General features: G+C 32.7%; 1 protein-coding gene across 2 annotated transcripts in view; it reads right to left on the bottom strand.

The window, feature by feature from the left end:
* The window catches only part of LOC143051601 (dnaJ homolog subfamily A member 1-like), a 30,229-nt gene continuing 13,170 nt past the window's right edge, over positions 1-17,059 (bottom strand). For both annotated transcript variants that reach the window (XM_076224495.1, XM_076224494.1), the window contains exons 3-6: positions 6,931-7,213; positions 5,551-5,778; positions 4,728-4,958; positions 1-3,721 (exon numbers count right to left, since the gene is read on the bottom strand). In XM_076224495.1, coding sequence (XP_076080610.1) covers positions 3,393-3,721; positions 4,728-4,958; positions 5,551-5,778; positions 6,931-7,213 — 1,071 coding nt within the window. In that variant the 3' untranslated portion in view covers positions 1-3,392. The remainder of the gene's footprint in view (positions 3,722-4,727; positions 4,959-5,550; positions 5,779-6,930; positions 7,214-17,059) is intronic.

Below are 17,059 nucleotides of genomic sequence, written 5' to 3' on the forward strand. Positions count from 1 at the left end.
GATCGTTAAAATTTTATTAGACACTTGGGTCTAGTATACACATCAGTTTAGAGACCAAACACGTTTTTTTACTGGTTTAATATCCTTTGTCAATGCATACTGTAAATTCATTTATTTTCGTTGGTACCAATTTTCGTAGATTAAGTCAAACTTAGATGTTTACGGATATTTAATAATTCAGTGTTCTCCCCAGATATTTTATTTAGCATCCTGGTTAACAGGGGAAATTGAAATACCATCTTGTTTCTAGAAATTATAGCATCACATCCATAACACTATCTATAAGAAAACCATTTCAGATAGCATCACATTTCAGATTATAGCAGCACATTACCATGATGCTAAAAGGCCTTGGGGAGAACACTGTTTAATTTCATGGTTATGCTGAAGTCTGCTTACAAGTCTATGAAATTTTTTTTATTAGTTTTTAATTTTGTGGTTCATATGTACCAATGAAATCTACGGAAATTGGTATCCAACGAATAATAATGAATCCACAGTATCACACTTTAATCGACATCTACGACATAATCCACATTTAATTGTATAATAATATAAAACACATCACAATTACAATGTTTCATTTCCAACATGATAAATATACAGATTGAGTCACGGCACCAAAAAAGATAAAATAGGTCACTGCAGTCTCAATTTGAATTCATGAAGTTTACATTTATATACATGTAGGCTATAGTGTCTTGATTACAGAGATTAAGAATGTCAATAAATTACTGTGGATTCATTTATTTTCGTGGGTACCAATTTTAATGGATTGATGAAAACTTGGATATTTGATTTCATGGTTTTAAGCAAAATCATCATACTTTGCTGTTGAAAATTTGTATTTCGTTAAACATTTAAATTTGTAGTTCCACTGTACCCACAAAAATTGGTATTCAACAAATATTAATGAAGCCACAGTATTTAGTATAAACAACACTATGGATTCAGGTTAAGCTTATTGTCCATGGTCTAGCAGTCTGCACCAACAAAATTTCAACTACTAGTCCGAAGACCAATATTCTGACATTTTTCTTATTAGTCCAAACAAAGTATTGCAAAAACTTACTAGTCTGAATAAAATTTTACTAGTCTGGGGCATTGGGCTAGTGGCTAACCGTGCAGACTGGTCTAGTGAGCCTTATGATTAGGAAAATACAATATTCTTTTTCATTGTACCAATGTTCATGGTTTTTTTCCATGTAGAATATTTGAACTTTGTTGAACACTTTAATTTCTGGTTAAAGTACAATATCCGCTAAAATCATTTACATATACAGGTAAAAAAATTAATTCACAATACATCTTTTGTCTCAATTCACATAAAGTAGACAAAGTTTCTAGATGTATCAATTTTCTAGAGACACAAGATACTTTTATACTTTCATTAAAAGAACTTAAAACACATATACTATACAGTAGTTGCCTTTAGAAAAAATAAGTGAAATTTTTAAGTAATTTTGTTTACAGGCACGCTGAAATGAAATATCCACGTGTGCCTACTTTCTCAAACCTAAGAGAAAACAGAATCTGTCCTTCACATTTGAATATCAATTTCTTTTTAAAAGAACTAAAAGGTGATGATATGGGAATACTGTGGATTCATTAATATTCATTAAATACCAATTTTCGTGGGTTTCGTGGTTACAGGTGAACCACGAATTCAAATGTTCAACAATTATCATATTTTCAATAGGCTTTGTATACAGATTTTGGCAAAACTAAGAAATCAAATATCCACGAATATGTCAGAATCCACAGTTTCATCAATGAGACAGCAACCAAACGACACACATGACAACCATACGTCAAAACATAAACCTTAAAACAGGTGTTAGTTTTCCATCAATCACGAAAAAAATGAACAAAAGTTATAGCCTTAAATAGCATGAATAGTTGAATGACATCAATAAATTATAATATTTAAAGACTTAATTTACATGTCAGAACATTTTAAGCTCTTACAAATAATTTTCATGGTTTTCCCAAAAGTCTGCTTGTTAAAAATTTATATTTTGCTGAATATTTAAATATCTGGTTCACCTGTACCCATGAATTCCATGAAAAGTGGCATCGAAAAAAATAAATAATGAATCTACAGTAAACGATCGATTCCTTTGCTTGCACCACAATAATTATCAAATGACAAATCCATGAATTCAAATATGAGGCTCCCGCAGGGTCAAAAACGACCTGCGACCTCTGTGCTTTTTAGAGGTGACTTCCTACCTGAGGGCCTTCTAAAAACGACCTGCGACCTGTAAAATTTGGAAAAAAAACAACCTCCAACTGACTTCCGTCCTCTTATGTTGGGGAAAAACGACCTGCGACCTGTACATTTCCCTTAAAGACGACCTCTCGACGAATTCAAAAGCGACCTTACGACCTGAGGCAGGTACCCTGTGGGAGCCTCAAATATAGAAAACATTCAACCAGTAATTGAACATTCGTGAATGTGCCTAGCTTATAAATATGAGTTAAATTATCAGTGTTGTTAATTCATGAACTGAATATTTTTTTTGTCTAAATTTGAATTCTTGGATAAGTTTTTTTTTTTCATTAACCATGGACCATCTATTGTTGTATGACTTTGGAAAAAAACCCAAAATAACCAAACAACACAATGAGTTTTCCATTGAACACATGTATCTTCAACTTGTCAAAAAAAGTTATGAAAAGATATGCAATGTCCGTTTTCTATGTGGAAAATAAATTTGATCAAAAATTTAAATAGCTGGTGCAAAAAAGCCCCAACACCCATAACATTGAACTACATACTAATTGCGCAATTTTATTTAGACCCCAAATAAATCTTTTCATTGAAGCATTGAAGTGCCTTCAAAGACCCCCTAAGAATTTGTCTGGAACAGCCTTTAGGCCGAAATGCATAAATATATATGTCTGTTTTCTACCTCCATTTCTAAAAATATATTATACGCCGTTGTAGTTTTAAAATTTTGGGTATAACAAATCTGACTGGGTAAACCAGAGGAAATAGGATTCATACAGGTAAGAGTTAATGCTTTTTCTCAAGACATTTTGTCAAGGCACTAAAATTTTACGATTTGACAATCAAACATGTGCATAGGATTGGTCATTAGCTGGGAACAGACATGTATATATATTTTGGCCTTAGTAACATCAACAAATTTATAAATTAGTTTCATGTTAAGGAAGTTTTCTATACTGACTTTAGTACCCCATACATGTCCTACTTTTAGTAATGGCAGTCAAACTGAATTTACTTGATTTTCTTTATATATAAATATTTGAAAACGTGACAAGATAATAAAAATTATCACACAATTCATGAAATGTAAAAATGTTTTCAAAACCTTCATATGCATATGAATTAGCCTTGAATATAAATGATTTTTTAGTTTACAATTTTAATGCGATGCGCACTGCACTCGCTGTCCGCCTGGTCCCATTTCGTCGTCATCGTCTTCATCATGTGCATTTCTTTGTCTGCTACGTCTGCGGTCACGTGGATTATAATCCTCAAGGTCGTGTTCTTCGGCATCATCAGGAATTATTACCTCTTTTCTAGGAGGGAGTAAATTGTCCAGTTGTGTCAATTTGGCAGCTGGTAAGAAATTGTTCTCTGGAAATTTCACTTTGAATTTAATTACTAATCGTCCTTTTTCGAATGGATCACGTTTAATTGGCATACCTTCATTCATGACACATTTGATTTCTTTGTCTTTGATAACGTCCCCTGAAAAGTCAAAATATTTGTTATATGTTACTTAATTGATCTGCTTACCATTCCCGAACACATGACATAACTCCTTGAATTTTTGTCGGGGTTTGTTTGACTGAGTTTTAGATTTATATGTTGTGTTTTGTGTACTATTTATGTTGATTGCTGTTTTCATTTTTAGACATGGCGTTCTTTGTTTATTTTTTTGGACTAATAGAGTTTGAATGTCCCTCTGGTATCTTTCTCATCTCTTTGATAAATGTAACATGAAAGTTTATCTATTTCCACCTGCAACAAAAACAAGACCACCCTGAAAGCTGAAAGTAGCATTAACAAACAACAAACATATGTTCTTGCTTGTTTATAATTAATTTTCTGTTTGTGGCTTGAACATGGTCAAATCCAACCTTTGCAGGATTTAACAGCAACCTTGCATCTGATTAAAAAGACATGTTGTGTCTGTCCCAAGTCAGGAGCCTCTGGCCTTTGTTAGTCTTGTATAATATTTAATTCTAGTTTCTTGTGTATAATTCGGAGTTTAGTATGACGTCAATTATCACTGTACTAGTATACATATTTTTAGGGGCCAGCTAAAGGACACCTACAGGTGCGGGAATTCTCGCTACATTGAAGACCCACTGGTGGCCTTCGGCTGTTGTCTGCTCTATGGTCGGGTCGTTGTCGCTTTGACACATTCCCCATTTCCTTTCTCAATTTTATTCAAAGTTTAAAACTGTATAGTTTGCTTTCATGTGCTGAAGCGAATTGAAATGTGACCTAATGGTGTTATCTTATTACACTAAATTTATAATAAGATAACATCATTAGGTTAAGCCCCCTATATACATGATATAGATACCTACAACACATTGGCCAAAAAATTAAAATTAAACATTTTTTAATGAGATCTTTAAAATTAAAATTACTTTATTAAATCAATTTATCCAGAATTACACTCTCCTTTCAAAAATCCTTGATACCCCCCCCCCCCCCCCCCCATCTTTTATTCATACATTCTTACCAGGAAGACTTGTAATAACTAATGTTCTATCGTCTAATGTTTGTATAGTTTTTTGAAATCCACATAAAGCTTCCACTAATTCAATTTCCATTTCGGTAATAAGGTCAAGGTCTTGCCGCTGGAATCTGTCATGTTCTTTTTCATCTAGCACAATGATTATGTCCCCTGCTTCTATCCCTGGTTCTTGGTCACCGTCTCCTGTGAATCGGATATTTTCTCCATCTTTCATTCCTAAAATAAAGTCAAATGCATTAGTCCTATAGATACTATTATTACACACTTTTAAAATAAATTACTTCCCTCTGTCCATCGTAGACTGGTTTTAAACTGGACAAAATTTGCTTTTACCAATGCAAAGTATGACAAGTTGAAAATGATGTATCAGTGGTTTTTCATGAAAAATAACTTTTGGTGGCAAAATTATTCAGCTATACAACAAATTAATTTAATTAAAAGTTTTGAAAAATACACAAGTGAGCTAAAAGTTATGTTAAATATTGAAAATAAAGTTTGTCAATGAAATGAAGGCGGTAACAAATCTTTACCTTTGTCTATATGTATGAATTAAAAAAATATGTAAAGGGGAGATAATTTCAGGTTTTTTTTTTATTTTTGAACAATACTACAACATGTTGTGTTGAACATTTGTGCCATCAAAGAATACTGAATTCTGATTTTTTTTTTCTAAGGTTGGCAAAATTATTCAGCTTAACAACAAATTAATGTAATTAAAGGATTTGAAAATACACAAGTGAGCTAAAAGTTATGTTAAATATTGAAAATAAAGTTTGTCAATGAAATGAAGGCTGTAACAATTCTTTACCTTTGTCTATATGTACTTCCAGAATTTTTCTTTCTCTTGTGACCTTTTTACCATTACAATGTTTACACATATGTTTTGGATCAATACTCTCTCCTTCCCCTCGACACTCCGAACAAACTGTCTGGATCTGTTGTACCATACCAGGAGCCAGTTGGTGAATTCTGATCTGCATCCCTGTTCCTTTACAGATACGGCATTTCCCTACAGCTCCTTCTTTGCCTCCACGACCTGTTAGGAATAAAAAACAATATGTTAAGGGGAGATAATCAGTTTTGAATCTTTGTCAGAACAATCATGCAACAGGCCCTGTTTAACATTTATGGGGTCAAAAATAATGAATTGTGATCATTTCTAAGGTTGGGAGAATTTAATATTAAAAAGTGCATACAAAAGGTACTTGTAAACAAAAGCATGAAAGTTTATAGTAGATATGCTTATGCATTACAAAACTACATAAATTTCTTTCAGAAGGAGCTTAATGTTCTTGTGTGTGTCTTCCAAAAAATCTGGCTAAATGTTTATTTGTAGTAAAGGTACACATATGTATAAATTGCATATAATAAGTTGTTGAAAAAGAATCAACTTCATATTTATTATGGGTGCTATAAACAGTTTCGTATAAAAAACTAGGGGTTATTCCCCGACTAAAAATAACCATGGAGGGAAACCCCTGTTTATTTACTCAATCGGTGAAAAAGTATCATGTTTTTTGTATTTGATTGTAAAAATTAGTTAATTAGCTTTGAATTAAAACAGGTTGAATGATTGAAATAATTTTAAAAATTATATTAACTTTACATGTTTTGAGGGGAGACAACACTGTAAACAACCTGTTTTTTTGGCAGTGAAAATTGAAAACTTATTTGCAGCCACTGTAGCTCTTTTCGGAGCAGGAAACCGTACCCTGAAACAAGATTTTTTTGAAAGGCCAGGTAAAAACCTACAAATTCCATACAGTTTTGATTATGTAAAATGTGCATGGATCATGTCTTCATGGGTGTGCACATGACCGGGTTTCAAGTTTTTTATGTTCAAATTAGACCTTTTTCCCCCCATGTTCATAGGATGGAATATTTTTAATATATTAAAAGTACACATTATTTTTATTTCATTATAAACTAGAGAACATTCTGATTCCAGTGATATCTAGTTTTATACAAGTATCTCTATTAATCAGTCCACCACTAAGGGTCACTTATGCATGGTCCCTCAAAATGTGACGTCATAGAAAAAAACTGTTGATTGCACCCTATGTGAAAATAACTCTGTAATTGTTGTGTATTAAATTTTACTTTTTGACAATGTAACATTTTTCCTTAAAAGGGGAGACAACTTGCGTGCCATTAAATATTTTCTATTGAGTTTAAACTCTTGTCTTACCTTCACATTTACCACATATAACATTTTTCTGTAAAGCTAATTTTCGTGTTGCACCATTGTATAAATCTTCTAGCGACACTTTCAATTGATGAACAACATCTTTGCCTTTCTTTGGTCCCCTTTGTCTTCCACCGCCGCCGAAGAACATATCAAATATATCCATGGGGTTGTGGAAATCTGCTCCATGGCCACCGCCTTTAATGGCTTCCTCGCCACCCCTGTCGTACGTTTCACGTTTTTTAACGTCTGATAATACTTCATAGGCCTGACTGATTGCTTTGAACTACAAAATACAAATTTATATTATATATAAATAATACATGTAAGGCCAACTAAAATTAATTAGTAGATTTTCATCCAAATTTTTGAAAAAAATGGGGTGGCCCCGGTGGGTGGGAGGATTTTATTTTTTAAATTTTATTTCATATGAAACCCTTTTGTGACGAGTTCTTTATATATGCAAGTGTAATAATAAGCTTATATTATGTATACACAAGTATGAGGAATCTTACAAAATATTTCAAATCCTTAAATGAATATATATATCTAATTGCAGCTTTAACCAGATGCTCCGCAGGGCGTAGCTTTATACGACCGCAGAGGTTGAACCCTGAACGGTTGGGGCAAGTATGGACACAACATTCAAGTTGGATTCAGCTCTAAATTTGGATTGTGATTAAATAGTTGACACAGCATAGGTTTCTGACACAGAATGAATGTGTTCTAATGAACTTAAAATTTTTGTTTTCTCTTAGAGCAATTCACTATGCTGTTGAATATTAATCCTCTCAAAACAAGAATGTGTCCTCAGTACACGAATGCCCCACTCACACTATCATTTTCCATGTTCAGTGGACCGTGAAATTGGGGTAAAAACTCTAATTTGGCATTAAAATTAGAAAGATCATATCATAGGGGACATGTGTACTAAGTTTGAAGTCGATTGGACTTAAACTTCATCAAAAACTACCTTGACCAAAAACTTTAACCTGAAGCGGGACAGATGGACGGACGAACGGACGGATGAACGAACGGACAGACGGACGGACGCACAGACCAGAAAACATAATGCCCCTCTACTATCGTAGGTGGGGCATAAAAATGTTTGAAGAAATTTTCTTTTTTATTTATGAAATTTCAAATGAGAAAAATTGAACCCAATTTTTTTAATCACATCCCCCTTTCCCTTATTCCAAAACTAATCTCAATTAAAATTTCTAATGGAGTTTGCAACAATAACTACTCATTTAAATACATCATAAAATATTAAGATGTAAAAAAAACTGCTTATTATCACTGAATGTTATTTATTATAATTTATCAGTTGGTAGTAAAAAGTGAATATACATTGTATATTGTATATAACAAAGATTTAAGTTGATTCTGGACAAAGAAAGATAACTCCAATTAAAAAAAAATCTTGCTATTGCACAATATTTTGCAATTAGATATTTCTTGCTTACTATGCTGGACAAAGAAAGATAACTCTAATTAAAAAAAAATTTGCTATTTCACAATATTGTGCAATTAGATATTTCTTGCCATTGCGCAATACTGTGCAATTGAAAAGACTTGCTATTGCACAACACTTAATATAATAATTTTAGATCCTGATTTGGACCAACTTGAAAACTGGGCCCATAATAAAAAATCTAAGTACATTTTTGGATTCAGCATATCAAAGAACCCCAAGATTTCAATTTTTGTTGAAATCAGACTAAGTTTAATTTTGGACCCTTTGGACTTTAGTGTAGACCAATTTGAAAACAGGACCACAAATGAAGAATCTACATACACAGTTAGATTTGGTATATGAAAGAACCCCATTTATTCAATTTTTGATGAAATCAAACAAAGTTTAATTTTGGACCCCGATTTGGACCAACTTGAAAACTGGGCCAATAATCAAGAATCTAAGTACATTTTTAGATTCAGCATATCAAAGAACCTAACTGATTCATTTTTTGTCAAAATCAAACAAAGTTTAATTTTGGACCCCGATTTGGACCAACTTGAAAACTGGGCCAATAATCAAGAATCTAAGTACATTTTTAGATTCAGCATATCAAAGAACCTAACTGATTCATTTTTTGTCAAAATCAAACTAAGTTTAATTTTGGACCCTTTGAACCTTAATGTAGACCAATTTGAAAACGGGACCAAAAGTTAAGAATCTACATACACAGTCATGACAGTTAGATTCGGCATATCAAAGAACCCCAATTATTCAATTTTGATCAGTGTTCTCCCCAGGATTTTTGGATAGCACCAGGGTAACGTGTGTCGAAATGATTTGTACAATATGTCGTGTCGCGTTGCATCGCTTATTTTTTCTTCTTGTTAGTTTATGTGCCATTACCTTTTAATACGACCGCAAAAATTTTAATTTTTTGGTCGTATACTGCTATCACATTGTTGTCTTTTGTTTTGTTTACTGTGTTGGGCCACGGTTTTTTAATTTGATGGTTTACGGATTTTCCCCATGAAAAAGTCGGGTCGGTCGGTCGGGAAAAAAAAAAGAAAAAAAATCATCTTTGAAGACAGAAAAATACGCAAAATCAATATATATTTCACCTTTCTAACAATATGTTTGTTATGCTATTTTATCATCATTTCTTAAATTTTAGTTCGATGAAATATTATTGCTCAACTGTTATAAACATCACATGACATTGTCTAATAATTTACAGTAAAAAAAGGGGGGTGCACGGTCAAAGACGAAATTAAATCGTCATTTCAGAAACAAGAAAAATAAATTCGCGTAGCTCTTTATCAATTCCAGAAAACTTGGTGAAAAATGATCTTCAAGCACGAAAACTGATAAAGAAAAAAATGTAAAAACGTCGTACGAAAATAAGTTTCAACACACGTGTTAAAAGGCAGTGGCTATTTGACCAGCACCGGCTAAATAGCAAATTTGCTATTTGACCGGCACCGGCAAAATAGCAAATTTGCTATTTAGCCGGCACTGAATAAAATTGTTCATTGATGTGATTAGTAATGTTAGTAGAGAATAAAAAAGCTTAATAATAGTAATTTAAAATCATTTTATCACAATATCAAGCATTAACCAGGTGCTCCACAGGGCGCAGCTTTATACGACCGCAGAGGTCGAACCCTGAACAGTTGGGGCAAGTATGGACAAAACATTCAAGCGTGATACAGCTCTGAATTTGGATTGTGATCAAATTTTTGACATTACATGGTTTTTTTTTACACAAAACAAATGTCAAGATTTTACAAATCAATTAAAGATTTCTTCTTCAAACTTTTTAAATCTAAAATTAAATAGTTGATCATGACACAGCATAGGTTTCTGACACAGAATGAATGTGGTCTAATGAACTTAAAAGGTTTTTTTTGCCTTTGAGCAATTCACTATGCTGTTGAATATTAATCCTCTCAAAAAAATGTTTGAAGAAATTTTCTTTTTATTTATGAAATCTGAAATGAGAAAAATTTAAACCCCCCCCCTTTTTTCACATCCCCGTTTTCCTTTTTCCAAAACTGATATCAATTCAAATTTCTAATGGAGTTTGCAACAATAACTACTCTTTTAAATACATCATAAAATATTAAAATGTAAAATAAAGTGCTTGTTATCACTGAATGGTGAAGATTGGTTGGTAGTAAAAGTGAATATACATTGTTTATTGTATAAAACAATAAAAAAAACTTCATCAGCAACATTGTATATTGGCAAATTTCCAATGAAGTTATTTACATAAAGTTATTGGCAAATAAAAATAGAAAATGACATCATAGTCATGTCTGGCAAATGTCCAACATACATTATCTAAAAACATTTTAGATAAGATAAGGAAAAAAAGCTTCATCAGCAACATTTTATATTGGCAATTTCCAATGAAGTTATTTACATAAAGTTATTGGCAAATAAAAATAGAAAATGACATCATAGTCATGTCTGGCAAATTTCCAACATATATTATCAACTATTATTATACTTCAGTGTGTTTTTGCTATATCAAAAGTAATGAAATAGTTGTGCTATTTCATTCCACAGAACCATTTGCCATTCAATAGTTTCAAAGACTATTGCCCCGGTGAATAGTTTCATAATCATCTTTCCCGTACTTTTTCATGCTTATTTTTCATTGGACGACAATGATGTCATTGACTACTCTGCTTGGTTACGTATGCTTTGCAACGTCAAACTCCCGCTAATATTGTAAACGGTGGGATCTGTTTGTGTTGATTGTAATTTCACTTATAAGAAGCAATTATAAAAAAGAAGAAAAAATCTTCATGGGGATTTTTTTAAAGATCTAAAATGTAGTACCTTATCCTTAATATGGGTTCGCTCTCTGTATATTAAAAGTGAATTTGCGTTTGGTGTATTTTAGCTAGAATTTGTTATAAGCACAGAAAGTTTAACACAAGCAAGTATTTCTAGTCTTGATTGAAACAAGTGAAACTGCAAGCTACTGCTCACTGATGATACCCCCGCCACAAGTGGATAATATTAATAGTGTAAAAATATGCAAGTGTTCGGTAAACAGGAAGTTGTCGAGTGATGAATCTGAAAACGCATCACACGGTATAGCTGACTTATATAAATCCTGAAACCAAATTTCAGAAATCCTTGTATTGTAGTTCCTGAGAAAAATGTGACGAAAATTTTTAACTTGGTTATCATGTGTAAAATCATACAAGTGTTCGGTAAACAGGAAGTTGTCGAGTGATGAATCTGAAAACGCATCACACGGTATAGCTGACTTATATAAATCCTGAAACCAAATTTTAGAAATCCTTGTATTGTAGTTCCTGAGAAAAATGTGACGAAAATTTTTAACTTGGTTATCATGTGTAAAATCATACAAGTGTTCGGTTAACAGGAAGTTGTCGAGTGATGAATCTGAAAACGCATCACACGGTATAGCTGACTTATATAAATCCTGAAACCAAATTTCAGAAATCCTTGTATTGTAGTTCCTGAGAAAAATGTGACGAAAATTTTCAACTTGGCTATCATGTGTAAATTCATACAAGTGTTCGGTAAACAGGAAGTTGTCGAGTGATGAATCTGAAAACGCATCACACGGTATAGCTGACTTATATAAATCCTGAAACCAAATTTCAGAAATCCTTGTATTGTAGTTCCTGAGAAAAATGTGACGAAAATTTTCAACTTGGCTATCATGTGTAAAATCAGACAAGTGTTCGGTAAACAGGAAGTTGTCAAGTGATGAATCTGAAAACGCATCACACGGTATGGCTGACATATATAAATGTTGATACCAAATTACAGAAAGGGTGGATGTGTAGTTCCTGAGAAAAATGTGACGAAAGTTTCATGGGACGGACTGACTGACGGACGGACTGATGGACGGACTGATGGACGGACTGACGGACGGACTGACGGACGGACTGACGGACTGATGGACGGACAGACAGAGGTAAAACAGTATACCCCCCCTTTTTTAAAGCGGGGGTATAATTAATGAAATATTTATTAATACAAAACGAATTATAAAAAAGTATAGTTCATCATGTGCATATAAAGTTATGTGATATTTTTGTTTTCTTGCAAATGATATATATACACTTTTAGAAAATTAGTTATTTGGTATATATATACCAGGTGCTCCGCAGGGCGCAGCTTTATACGACCGCAGAGGTCGAACCCTGAACAGTTGGGGCAAGTATGGACAAAACATTCAAGCATGATACAGCTCTGAATTTGGATTGTGATCAAATTTTTGACATTACATGGTTTTTTTTTACACAAAACAAATGCCAAGATTTTACAAATCAATTAAAGATTTCTTCTTCAAACTTTTTAAATCTAAAATTAAATAGTTGACACAGCATAGGTTTCTGACACAGAATGAATGTGGTCTAATGAACTTAAAAGGTTTTTTTTGCATTTGAGCAAATCACTATGCTGTTGAATATTAATCCTCTCAAAAAAATGTTTGAAGAAATTTTCTTTTTATTTATGAAATCTGAAATGAGAAAAATTTAACCCCCCCCCCCTTTTTTTTCACATCCCCGTTTCCCTTTTTCAAAACTGATATCAATTCAAATTTCTAATGGAGTTTGCAACAATAACTACTCATTTAAATACATCATAAAATATTAAGATGTAAAAAAACTGCTTGTTATCACTGAATGGTAAAGATTATTTATCAGTTGGTAGTAAAAAGTGTATATACATTGTATATTGTATATAACAAAGATTTAAGTTGATTCTGGTCAAAGAAAGATAACTCCAATTAAAAAAAATTCTTGCTATTGCACAAATAGGATATTTCTTGCTTACTATTCTGGACAAAGAAAGATAACTCTAATTAAAAAAAAATTTGCTATTTCACAATATTGTGCAATTAGAAATTTCTTGCCATTGCACAATACTGTGCAATTGAAAAGACTTGCTATTGCACAATACTTAATATAATAATTTTAGATCCTGATTTGGACCAACTTGAAAACTGGGCCCATAATCAAAAATCTAAGTACATGTTTAGATTCAGCATATCAAAGAGGCCCAAGAATTCAATTTTTGTTAAAATCAAACTTAGTTTAATTTTGGACCCTTTGGACTTTAATGTAGAATTTGAAATTTGAAAACAGGACCAAAAATGAAGAATCTACATACACAGTTAGATTTGGCATATCAAAGAACCCCAAGGATTCAATTTTTGATGAAATCAAACAAAGTTTAATTTTGGACCCTTTGGACCTTAATGTAGACCAATTTGAAAACTGGACCAAAAAAACTTCAATAATCAAGAATCTAAGTACATTTTTAGATTCAACATATCAAAGAACCCAACCGATTCATTTTTTGTCAAAATCAAACTAAGTTTAATTTTGGACCCTTTGGACCTTAATGTAGACCAATTTGAAAACGGGACCAAAAGTTGAGAATCTACATATACAGTTAGATTCGGCATATCAAAGAACCCCAATTATTCAATTTTGATGAAATCAAACAAAGTTTAATTTTGGACCCTTTGGGCCCCTTTTTCCTAAACTGTTGGGACCAAAACTCCCAAAATCAATCCCAACCTTCCTTTTATGGTCATAAGCCTTGTGTTTAAATTTCATAGATTTCTATTTACTTATACTAACATTATAGTGCGAAAACCAAGAAAAATGCTTATTTGGGTCCCTTTTTGGCCCCTAATTCCTAATCTGTTGGGTCCTAAACTCCCAAAATAAATACCAACCTTCCTTTTGTGGTCATAAACATTGTGTTTAAATTTCATAGATTTCCATTTACTTAACCTAAGGTTATTGTGCAAAAACCAAGAAAAATGCTTATTTGGGCCCTTTATTGGCCCCTTATTCCTAAACTATTGAAACCAAAACTCCCAAAATCAATCCCAATCTTTCTTTTGTGGTCATAAACCTTGCGTCAAAATTTCATAGATTTCTATTAACTTAAACTAAAGTTATGGTGCGAAAACCAAGAAAATGCTTATTTGGGCCCTTTTTGGCCCCTTATTCCTAAAATGTTGGGACCAAAACTCCCAAAATCAATACCAACCTTCCTTTTATGGTCATTAACCTTGTGTTAAAATTTCATAGATTTCTATTCACTTTTACTAAAGTTAGAGTGCGAAAACTAAAAGTATTCGGACGCCGGACGACGACGACGACGACGACGACGACGACGCAGACGCCAACGTGATAGCAATATACGACGAAAATTTTTTCAAAATTTGCGGTCGTATAAAAATACAGTACAATCAAAAATAAAATATTGAAGGTATTCATATAGATAAATAATTTATAACTTAATAATATTAATTAAAAGCATGAAAACACCACCAAAAGATCAGAGAACTAGCTGCAAACTGCAGTTCAACCGAGGAGCTCTGGTTAGTCTTTAAGACCAACTTAAACCAGAGTGGGGCAAATCACATCCCGCACAAAACCGCAAAACAAAAAGGCAGCCTGCCTTGGCTCACACCATCAGTACCCAAACTAATAAAACGCCGTGACAGATTTTCCATAAAAAATAAAAATTCAGCTGATCTTACAATAACATCCAAACTTAAAGAAACAAAGAGAATGGTACAAAAAGAGCTCCGTCGTTCATATTGGAACTACAATGAGAACATCGTAACACCTTAGGAGGAAAAAAACAAATATAGTAGTATGAAACGTTTCTGGACATACATCAAACAACAGAAAACAAAAAGCAATGGAGTTGCACCATTTCGCAGTGAAGGTAAACTACACAAACACCCTGTAGACCACGCAACCATTCTAAACAATCAATTCAAATCTGCCTTTTCCACCAAGGACACATATAATGAATACGATTTTAAATCCAGATGCAATATGCCAGGTCAATATCCCTTAGCAGAGGAACTCAACATCACAGAAAATGGTATACTCAAACTTCTGAAAAAAATAAATCCAAATACAGCAGCTTGACCAGATAATATAAAACCCAAACAACTCAACGAACTGGCCACATGCAGGCTTTCAGGTCAGGTGAGCTAAAAAGTAGATGTCCAAATCTGTGTAAAATCTATGGTTTAAATATCCTGCCATGCGATAAAAATGGTGTTATGTAAAACTACTCACATTATAAAAAAGACAACATTAAAAGTTGTTTGCTACGAATTTCAAAAGGACACATGATTTAACATTTGCAATTGTTACAAAACCAATTATTTGCCTTTAGAAGTTGTTTTAATGTAGCACAAGATAAATTTTGCCACTCCAAACAGGAACTACACATAACACTGGCTTCCTTTGAATCTGCACCATGTGTGCATATGTTGCACATGAAGATAGGGTTCCCTTTCTTCTCTTTATATAGTTTTACGCTCTTTATAGCTTCCCATGCATCTTTTTGACAATACTTTTTGATTAAATCAATATTTACAATTGTGTCCAAACAAGAGGCAGTTAAAAGTTCAGATTGCTTGAACTTGTTCCTCGGATGTATTTGTATTTTAATCTTTAAATTATATTTAATTTGACAGTTAAAAGTTTAAGTGTTTATATGAGTAACATTTACAAAAGTTTTTAAATATAAAATTTTGATATTTAATTATTATTCTTATATTTTAATTCCATTGAAATATAAATTATTCAGTGCCGGCTAAATAGCAAATTTGCTATTTTGCCGGTGCCGGCTAAATAGCAAATTTGCTATTTTGCCGGTGCCGGTCAAATAGCAAATTTGCTATTTAGCCGGTGCCGGTCAAATAGCCACTGCCGTGTTAAAAACCTAATAGACTCGTCCACTGGAAAACGAGATTATCGGGTTAATCTGTTGTCTCGCATTCCCGTTTTTTATCCAAATGGACGATAATTTTTTTATTATCTATGAAACAAGAAAATTCCAAATGATTTGTTAATATTCAGTACTTCAACTTGATGCCTTTACCCTGTCCACATTTGGACAAGTCTAATTCTATGAGATGCATCTTACGGACTGATGACAAATAAGGGAAACGAACTTATTGTGTAATTGGTTTTAAACACAAGTTTCGTTCCGCAATATTATTTGCGCAAACGACATTTCAAGGTCAGTTATAATTGATTTGTCTATTTTTAGAAACGTAAACTGGAAGTTTTATTTTTTCACAACAGAAAGTGTTATCAATTTTGTTAGTGACTAATGCATTTCATTTCATAAAAAAAAAATATTTAATTATTTTTCAGGGATAATGCATTTGTTAGGGTCGGCGGGAATAAAAAAGCATGAAAAGTCAATTTTATTTTTATTCTGGAAATCGGAAAAATCGGGTCGGCGGATCCGTAAACCAACAAATTAAAAAATCCTGGCCTTATGTAGAATTTGGGTAAAACAATACTGGTAAAAAAGTACATCAAACAGTTTGTATACTTGAACATCTTTTAAGAATAAATATCAGAAAGCACTTTTAGTCTTTAAACTAGTCACTTTTTATACTTTGATCATTCCCCATTTTTGTTAGATTACACCATAACAATTAACTTTAAACAAGATTAAATTTTAATGCAGAACCTTTAATAATTAAATACTATTTTCCATAGCTTTAGACATGATTCTTTTAGACATCAATAAAATTATTATTAGAATCATTGTTGTGTTATTTCATTATAGACATGACCAGGTGCTCCGCAGGGCGCAGCTTTATACGACCGCAGAGGTCGAACT

Source organism: Mytilus galloprovincialis, chromosome 11 (assembly GCF_965363235.1).
Source record: "Mytilus galloprovincialis chromosome 11, xbMytGall1.hap1.1, whole genome shotgun sequence".
Taxonomy (NCBI): Eukaryota; Metazoa; Mollusca; class Bivalvia; order Mytilida; family Mytilidae; genus Mytilus; species Mytilus galloprovincialis.